This window comes from Temnothorax americanus, unplaced genomic scaffold (genome assembly GCF_048541705.1).
Source record: "Temnothorax americanus isolate GAGA-0224 unplaced genomic scaffold, ASM4854170v1 Scaffold83, whole genome shotgun sequence".
In the NCBI taxonomy this organism is placed as follows: Eukaryota; Metazoa; Arthropoda; class Insecta; order Hymenoptera; family Formicidae; genus Temnothorax; species Temnothorax americanus.
The window spans coordinates 486,720-496,922 of NW_027509806.1; the positions used below are offsets into that span (position 1 = coordinate 486,720).

A 10,203-nucleotide genomic window follows, 5' to 3' on the forward strand; every position below is an offset into this window, starting at 1 on the left:
GAAATCGGTATCCAAAATTTCCCCAATTTTTCGGAAAATAATTGATTGAATTTTAAAGAATTGTATATGAATCAGGAGTAGAATTTTCCGGGGAGTGCTATAGAGTGTATAGTTTTTCGTTACCGATCTTCTTGGGAACCGGTATCCAAATTTTTTTCAATTTTTTGGGAAATAATTGACTGAATCTTAAAGAATTGTATATAAAACAGGGGTAGAATTTCCCAGGAAGTGCTATAAACTGTATAGTTTTGTGTTACCAATTTTTTTGAGAACCGGTATCCAAAATTATTCTATTTTTTCGGGAAATAGATGACAAAATTTTAAAGAATTGTCCACATTATAAAAAAAATTTAATTGTTTTTTTCCTTCAAATCCTTCAAATTTTAAATATGTGCATAATTTTTTGATACCGATTTTTTGGAAACTGGTTTTTCTAATTCTTTCAATGTTTTGGGAAATAATTGACCGAATCTCGAAAAATTGTATATGAAGTGAGGGTAGAATTTTTCGGGGATTACCATAATATGTATAATTTTTCGTTACCAATCTTTTTGGAAATAGGTATCAGAAATTTTTCCAATTTTTTGGGAATTAATTGACCGAATTGCAAAGAATTATATATGAAGTAGGGGTAGAATTTTACGGGAAACGCCATGATGTATACAGTTTTTGTTACCAATTTTTTTGGAAACCAGTTTTTTAATTTTTTCAATTTTTTGGTAAATAATTGATGATTGAATCACAAAGAATTATACATGAAATAAAGACAAAATTTCCCGAGAAGTGCTGTAAAGTGTACTATTTTTTGTTACCAATCTTTTTGGAAACCGGTTACAAATGACCAAATTTCAAAGAATTGTATATAAAAACAAGGAGGGAAAGAAAGAGGGGGAGAGGGAGAGAGAGAGAGAGAGAGAGAGAGAGAGAGAGAGAGAGAGAGAGAGAGAGAGAGAAGGAGGGAGAGGGAGAGAGGAAGAGAGGGAAAAAGAGAGAGAAAGAGAGAGAGAAAAAGAGGGGAGGGGGAGAAAGAAAGAGAGAGAGGGAAAGAGAAATTATTTGCGTGTTTTACTACATATGTCCTCCGGGGCGAAGCCCGGGTAACCAGCTGGTATATATATATATATATATATATATGTTACGGGCAAAGTCCGCATGGTGTGCAGTGTCGGCATTGCCCGGGCAATGTCAGCATTGTACAACGCGACTGGGCAAAGTAGTTTATTAGCGGACATTGCCCGGTTTGATGTGGGCAAAGTTAACACTGCCCATCCAGCGATGGCAATGTCAGCAACGATTATCACATTGCGGACTTTGCTCGGTTCTAAGTGGGCAATGTCGACAATGCTAAATCTCCGTGGGCTAAGCTGCGCTAAATGTCCGTCTATTTAGCGCAGCTTAGTCCACAGAGATTTAGCATTGTCGACATTGCCCACGGAGTCCGTAGTAGTCTAGGTTTCCTAATTTTTGGGGCAGATATTTATGTAATAAAATTATTTGGTGCAAATTTAACAGTATTTATTAGAATATAGATCATGATACAATAGTATATCATCCCGCGCTCACGCCAGTGTCGCCAACTGATCCGCGGGGACTGAGAGCCACTCGAGAGTCGGGCGGTGGGGATACGCACACGAAAAAGAAGCACGTTCGCACGTGTGCGTAGTGCGTATCCCCACCGCCCGACTCTCGAGTGGCTCTCAGTCCCCGCGGATCAGCTGGCGACATTGGCGTGAGCGCGGGATGATGTACTATTGTATCATACGATTACGTTAATGTACGAGACTCGTAGCAGTGGAAAATTGTCGAATATTTTACGCAAAACTGTACCTTGTCTTTGAAGTTTTGAGCAAAATTGTGTTCATTACTTGTGTGTCATGTCAGTCATGTGTGATACGGACTTAGAAAGAGATCAAATGCGTCAAAAGTTCGAAGAAAAGTTAAAATCTTTAAAGCTACGTGTAAATTCTTTTTTAATAAAAAATGCAAACGCATATGAAGATTTAATTTCTGCGGTAGAAGAAGCAAAGGTGAGGACCAAAAAGACACACACCGATTACAGACGTCTTAAAAGATACGATGTGTTATCTATAGGTGAATCTAAGAAACTTATTCAACCTTTGTTAAAAAACGAGAAGGAGATTAAGTATTACACACATAATGAACAAGTTTTTGATATTATCCATGCGGCACATCTGGAAACCGGACATGGCGGAAAACATAAATTAGAAAAGAATATTAAAACGAAATACGTAAATATAACGAGAGAGGTAATTCATATTTACCTTGAGCTTTGTCTCATCTGTAAAAAGAAGAAATAAGCTCACCCCAAAAAAGGTGTTGTAGTTAAGCCTTTGATATTCAAAGAAATCAATCACCGAGCACAAGTAGACCTGATCGATATGCAAACAAGCCAGGATGGAGAATATAAATTCATTTTAAATTATCAAGAACACTTAACCAAATTTGTGTATCTTCGCCCGCTAAAGACCAAGACTGCTGCAGAAGTCGCTTATAATCTTGTAGACATATTTTGCGTTATCGGTGCTCCATCCGTCTTACAATCAGACAACGGAAGAGAATTTTGTAACAGCGTTATAGAGGAATTAAAAAATATGTGGCCCAAAAGACAGCTGGGGACAGCGTTGCCGTTTCTCGATCAGTCACGGTGCACAAATAGTTAGAACGTTGCACGCGTTTTGAATGCGTTCCAAAATGCATCAACTTTAGTGGACCAGGCATTAATGACGTTGAGTGTACAACCAATTGCTTTTCCAATCGGATGCGAACACGACGACACCATTATGAAGGAGCTTGAATCGAACGATCTGTATATGACGAACTTCATTACGGCAAAGATGAAGATGGTAAACCTGACGCCGACGACGTCGGTCGACGTACCAAGGACAGTTTCCAACACCGTCAATACAGCGAAACTCCCGAAATTAGAACTGCCGAAATTCAGTGGCATGATCAAAGAGTGGCTTCCGTTCTGGAGCCAGTTTAAGAAAATACACGACGACCCGGCGATCAGTAATGAAGATAAGTTCCAATATTTGCAGCAAGCTACGCTCCCGGATTCTCGTGCCAAGGAGATCGTGCAAAGTTTCCCGCCAACGGGAGAAAACTATGTGAAAGCGATCTCGAGTTTAAAAAATCGTTTTGGACGAGAGGACATTATTGTAGAATTTTATGTGCGGGAGTTGCTCGGTTTGATATTGCAGAACGCGGTGAAGGAACCTAAGAAGGCATCGTTGGCGAGTGTATATGATAAACTTGAGTGCTACATTTGTGCATTGGAAACGTTGGGCGTGACAACGGACAAATGCGCCGCCATGCTCTATCCTTTAGTCGAATCGTTGCTCCCTGAAGAAGTACTACGCGCATGGCAACGCAGCGGACGAGAGAGACCGGAAGATAATGAAGGACGTGAAATTACCGACCGACTTTCTAATCTTCTCATAAATTTTTGCAACGCGAGGTCGAGAATGAGGAACGCATCGACATGGCGCTGACAGGATGCGGATTACCGGCGGAACAGGCGAAGAAGCAGAAGAGCAAGATAGAAGCAGCGAAAAAAGCACCCAGCGCTAGTGTTCTTCTTGTTTCTAAAGACCCTAAGCCCGCGGAGTGCATATTTTGTAAATCGAGTCACGAGAGTCAGGTCTGCGAAAATGCGCGAAAATTAACGCTCGACGAGCGAAAAGAGATCGTAAAGAAAGAAAGATGCTGTTTTAATTGTCTAAAGCGCGGACACGTGTCTCAAAAATGTAAGGTTAAATTGCGATGCGATTAGTGTTCGAGACGACACGTGTTAGTGATGTGCCCGGGTATAGTCCGCAAAGAAAATGTTCCGCCGAATAAACCAGAGCATAAAGATCCCGCGAAAACCACGGAAGAACATAGTTTAGCCACGCTGTGCGAAATGCGAGACGTTTCTTTACAAACGCTTCGCGTAAAGTTGTACTCGCAGTCACGAGAGAAAATAGTAAGAGCGGTAATAGATACAACTTCCCAGCGATCATACATCCGCACGGATGTCGCAAGAAAATTAGGTTATGTTTTTCTGGGCAAGCAGGAGATTTCCCATTCTTTGTTTGGCGGGGTTAAATCATCATGTAAAACACATGATGTATTTTAGATACGGCTAAAAAATCTCGATGATTCTTATGCGTGCAATTTTTCGGTAATGGATCAGGAAACTATTTGTTCTACAATTCAAAGCATTAGAAAAGATAAGTGGGTCGATGAATTACGGGATCAAAATATTCATTTAACGGACATTGGAGAGAACAGTAGCTCGATAGATGTTTTTATTAGCGCGGATGTAGCGGGAAAATTAATAACGTGCCGCAAATACGATTTAAACAACGGTCTGATAGTCTTTGAAACACGGTTAGGATGGACGGTGATAGGAAAATTGCCGAAAGAATCTCAAAGGGTCGACGCGGCGGTAATGATCACTACATTATTCGTACAGGAGGTAGTCCAGTCAAATTAGACAAAAAAAAGGCTTTTGCTCGGAAGTGAAGCGGTATCAATGAAACCTTTTTAGGGTTGTTGGGGAAATGTAGAAGAGCTTATTTCTGAGTTGTCGGGTTAATCGGACCGATGGGTTTTTAAGGAGGAGAGGGGGAATAAAAAATTTTGTTTTTTTGCAATAACTCGGCGAATTTTGACCGTACATGATTTACTAACCTTTCATTTTGTAGCTCTTTTAAAGCCCTACAATTTATTTCCTGAAGACCCTAACTTAAAATCAATATTTGTCGAGTTCTAGCCGGTGAAAGTGGGAAAAAATGTATTTTGTCGCGGTTTTTTGCGTTTATCTCGTTTCCATTAATAGATAGAAATGTGCCGCCACTGACAAAGTTGTAGGGCTTAAAGAGACCTACAAAACGAGGGGTCAGTCGTTCAGATTCGTTAAAAATTAAGCCCAGGGAAGCCTCTGGAAGTCGCGTTTTCAACGCGTGGCCGATCGTCGCCAGCGGCGCGACGGCCCGCCGCCGCGATGACGATCGGCCATGCGACGGCGCGTCGCATGTCGAGTCGAGTGCGCTCGGGACTCGCTAGAACTCGACAAATATTGATTTTAAGTTAGGGTCTTCAGGAAATGAATTGTAGGGCTTTAAAAGAGCTACAAAATGAGGGGTTAGTAAATCATGTACGGTCAAAATTCGCCGAGTTATTGCGAAAAAACAAAATTTTTCATTCCCCCTTCCCCCCTTAAAAACCCATCGGTCCGATTAGCCCGACAACTCAGAAATAAGCTCTTCTACATCCCCCCAACAACCCTAAAAAGGTTTCATTGATACCGCTTCACTTCCGAGCTCAAATGTCTAATTTGACTAAAACCAATATATCAGATCTATGGCGTTTGGATGTGGTCGGTATTTCGGACCCGATCGAAAAGGCGAGTAAATTAGTTAGAGAAGAGCAAACGCGAGAATTTTTAAAGGAAACAGCTAAAGTAAATGAGGAAGGTCGGTATGAAGTTAGATTGCCATGGGTAGAGGATCACGCGCCTGTTGCTAGTAATTATGACACTGCACGTTTAAGATTAAAGAAACGTATAGAAAGGCTAACGACACAGCGTCTTCTGAAAGCGTACGACGAAGTTTTTAAGCAATGGCTATCCGAGGGTATTATTGAGAGGGTACCGGACAAAGAAGTTAATGATTTAGGCCATTATTTACCACACCGCCCGGTAGTAAAGACGCATGGCACGACTAAGATTAGACCAGTGCTTGACGCGTCGGTGTGCAATAAAGGTTACCCGTCTCTAAATTAGTGCCTGGAAAAAGAGCCAAATTTAATCGAACTAGTACCTTCAGCTTTAAACAAGTTTTGAGAAGGCGAAATCGGAGTCGTGTCAGATATAAAGAAAGCATTTTTACAAATAGTTATTAACAAGACAGACCGCGATCATTTACATTTCTTTTGGATAGTCAACAATGAAATTGTAATCTTTCGACATTGCCGTGTAGTGTTTGGTCCGACATGTAGTCCCTTTTTATTAGCTGCGATTATGGAGTTGCATCTATCAAACGTAAAGAAAAACCCGGAGTTAATAGCAAAATTGAAAGATTCGTTTTATGTAGACAATTGCGTTATGAGTGTAAACTCAGAAGACGAATTAAAAACGTTCAGAGAAGAAGCCACGTCGGCTATGGCGACGGGGGGGTTGAACTTCGGGGATGGGAAAGCTTAGGGGATTTGTCGGAAAACGAAACAACATTGGTCCTGGGCGTCTTATGGAATAAAGGAAAAGATACAATAGCGATTAATCCGGCTATATTAAAAAGTAACTATCTGGAAGTCGTAACAAAAAGAGAAATCTTGTCCACCACGCACAAAGTTTTTGACCCCATTGGGTTCACATGCCCTGCGTCTTTACTACCTAAATTGTTACTCAAAGAATTATGGAGGGAGAAAATAGACTGGGATACGGAGATTACAGATAGTCGTAAGGATAGGTTTTTAAATTGGCTAAAGGAATTACCTATGTTCCCCATAGGTTAAATACAATGGAAATCTCAAGAAAACTCGGTAGAGGTAATCTGACGCTACATACGTTTTGTGATGCGAGTGCGTCGGCCTACGCGGCAGTTGTTTTTGCGAGAATTGAAAACCTAGATACACGTGAAATAGAAGTTAGGTTGTTAAGCGCTAGGTCACGTATAGCCCCGGAAAAGGCAACAATCCCACGTCTCGAATTGATGGCAGCCACCATAGCAGTTAGGCTCACAGACGCCGTGGTCAAGTCTTTAACAAGGGAAATCTTAAAGTCAACGTTTTGGTCCGATTCAACTACGGTATTAACCTGGATCAAACGGGACATGCAATGGGGAACATTCGTGCGGAACCGAGTAAAAGAAATTCGATCGCTTAGCGCGGAACACGACTGGAAATATGTGCCTGGGGTACTAAATCCCGCAGATCTTCCTTCGCGCGGCTGCAATCCTTCGCAACTAGCGCAATCCGACTGGTGGTTAGGACCGAAGTAGTTGTAGGAATTTGAATCGAACTGGCCCGCGGGGGAACACGAGTTTAAAGAAGAAGAAATAAAAGGCGAAATAAAAAAGTCGAGTCTGACACACCTAATCAATACAGAGAATCTGGAATTCAAAGTTGGTGATTTTTTCTCGTCTTACAGTAGACTTATCAGATTTTTAGCGTGGATGAATTAGGTTTCTTGCAAATTGCAGGGAACAAAAGAATCGTACGACGCCCAAAATAACAAAGGTAGTACATTTAACCAAAGAGAAGACAAATAAATTGCGTCTAATTTTTAACGAACCAAGGGCGGCCGAAATTAAACTACTTAAATATTTGCAAGACTACATGTTCACCACTGTAACTAAAAACAAATTATCATCCTTCAAAATAATGAAAAACAGAGACGGGTTATATATCTTAAGAACGAAAATCTTCAACCGAATAGATGCGCCTAACTTTCTCTGCCCTATTCTTTTAGACAGCAACCACGATATAATTTATATGTTAGTACGAGAAACACATGAAAATATGATTCATGCAGGAACGCAAATAATCATGTGTCATTTACGGGAAAAGTTTTGGATTATTTCTCTCCGAAAAACAATAAAATCCGTCATATCGAATTGCGTAATCTGTAAGAGACAAAAGGTGAAACGCATGGAATGCGAAGCTCTTGATGCTTTGCCCCCCGATCGCGTTCGCGACGCAGCGATTTTTGAAACAGTAGGGATAGACTTTGCAGGACCTTTGATTTTAAAGGGGGAGGAAAGGGTTGGATTTGCATCTTTACATGCGCCGTATATAGAGCGGTACACTTGGAATTGGCGTCCACATTATCTACACAAGGTTTCTTAGAATGTTTACGGAGATTTATATCAAAGCGTGGACGTCCAAGTAGTATATATTGCGATAATGGGATCAATTTTATGGGCGCTTCTAATATGTTAAGGAAATTAGACTGGAAAAGGGTCACCAAAGATAGTTCAATATCCCAGATCGAATGGTGTTTCAACTCACCTGCAGCACCATGGTGGGGTGGATGGTGGGAAAGGCTCATAGGAATCCTAAAGACGCTGTTAAGGAAAATGTTAGGCAAAGCGAGTCTCTCATACGAAAGCTTATATACAGTTTTGTGCGATACAAAAGCGATACATAATTCCCGTCCGCTTACATATATATTTTGGAAGAACCCAATGATCTTAAACCTCTGTCTTCATCAATGTTTTTTACAAGAAATTTGAGAATGTGGAGTCTCAGATTATGACATGCTCTATCGAAAAAAATTATGCAAGAAGTTCATACACAGACAGAAAATTCTTGAAGACCTTCGAAAGAGGTTCTGTACCGAATATTTAGGACACTTATTATTAAAAAACGGGAAAAGAGAAATGCGTAAAGTAAAAGTCGGAGATGTATTATAGTTTTAATAGGGGACGATGTACATAGGCGCATAGATTGGCCTCTGGCACGCGTAATAGAAACGATTCCAGATAGAGACGGTAGAGAAAGAGTCTTTGTTTTGAAAACTAAAAATGGCATATTCAAAAGACCGATACAACAAATTTATCCACTAGAACTCTCTACGGAAGAGTCAAGTTTTACGCAAAATTTGTATGAACGAGAGAACTCAGAGCAATCTAATGATAAGAAAGATAAAGATAATTGTAAAAATGAAGGTGAGCCTTGGTGAGCCATTTGATTGCGAAGGAGTAGAGTGTGACTCGAAGGTTGTTACTACGAGGAGTAGACGCAGAATCAGAAAGCCTGAGCGATTTAAATACTAGGAAATAATAAGATATATAGTTATGAGCTTTCGACAACTCCAGTATTGTTAGATCTCATTATAAGTTTAAATGATACAAAGTATGTTAGTTTTAAGTTTTATTTTTCTTCCCTTCTGAGAAGAAAAGGGGGAGGATGTGCTGGTAGTTGCTAGGAAATATATATATGTATATGTGTATATGTTTTCTAAAAAACGGCAGACGAGCGACAAGACGGGTAGAGAGGAGAGAGGAGGGGAGTGAATCCCGGCAGTCTGTGGTCAGACCCCTTGTACCACGCACGTCGCACGTTGCGAGTGCCTAATAAAGCGTCTTTGCAGTTACAATAGAAATAAGTGTCGCATAAATTGTCGAACCCCTCCGTCTAAATGAAAGTTAAGTGATTAACAATACCATTATCTCTGTAAATGAGCGAATGCACGCCAGCGGATTACATCCAGCGGACGGTAAACTGCGCCCGCAATTCCTGTATACCACCTGTACCCGGCCCGTAATAATAAGATAACTATTTTTTTTTTATAACTCGATAACTAAGCTTCGATGAAAATTTTGTTGCAGAAAGAAATTGTCTGGGGATAATGTTATTTCCGGGGCCCCTCAATTGGATAGGTGTATTTGATAGATTTTTCGCTGAGAAAAAGAATGAAAAAAAAAAATATAATATAAAAATAATAATATAAAATATAAAATAAAATAAAATATAAAATATCGTATTAATGTTCTTCAGCTTGAAAAGTAAATCAAAGTGACGTATCATTAGTTAAAAGAAAAGTTTCTGTTACTATACGACATGTTATTTTGACTAACAATAGTAATTTATTGTAATAAAACGACTGAAATAAAACGTATGTAGGGATGGGGTATGTTGGCTCATATCAAGACACGCTTAGCTTGACTTGTTGTTGCCGTGCGCGTGAGACCTGTTTGAGCACGTGATTTACTATCTACAATGCTGATAGAAGCTAAATATATATTTATATTAATATTTTTATGATGAAGAAAGCTACATCTAAAATAGTTCACAATTATTTTTCTGCAACAACGTTTTAATATTCGATCATTACAAAATAACTTTAAAAGATACAATCTTTATCAAGAAGTACGTATGTGTTACCCGTTTTGTGTTTCTATTACGTATTCATTAATTTAACGTGGACTTTTGTCGCATAGCTAACTTACCCTACTATCGGGGAAAGTTGGCCACAATGCGAGTGTATGAAGTTAGCCCCCCTTATTTTGAAATTCATATTTTTGAAAGTTGTTCCAGGTTGTTCTGACTTTGTACTACATTGTTCCAAAACTATAAATATTTTTAACAAAAAAAATTAAAAAATAATATTTTCGATGAAGAGTAAAGTACCCTTTAGGCTCTTGTTCTGGTCTTAAAAATTTTGTTCTGAGTTGCTCCAGTGGAGAACACAATAGT

The 10,203-nt window shown here is 39.7% G+C and overlaps 1 protein-coding gene and 2 pseudogenes across 1 annotated transcript; all 3 read left to right on the top strand.

Annotated features, from left to right (window-relative positions):
• Positions 1-1,807: 1,807 nt before the first annotated feature.
• On the top strand, positions 1,808-2,681 carry LOC143907552 (KRAB-A domain-containing protein 2 pseudogene; annotated as a pseudogene).
• LOC143907505 (uncharacterized) lies at positions 2,626-5,207 on the top strand (annotated as a pseudogene).
• A 125-nt stretch (positions 5,208-5,332) lies between these two features.
• LOC143907553 (uncharacterized) lies at positions 5,333-5,788 on the top strand. Its single transcript, XM_077424394.1, has one exon. It carries the CDS (start codon positions 5,333-5,335, stop codon positions 5,786-5,788), a length of 456 nt encoding a protein of 151 aa, XP_077280520.1.
• The last annotated feature ends 4,415 nt before the right edge of the window (positions 5,789-10,203 follow it).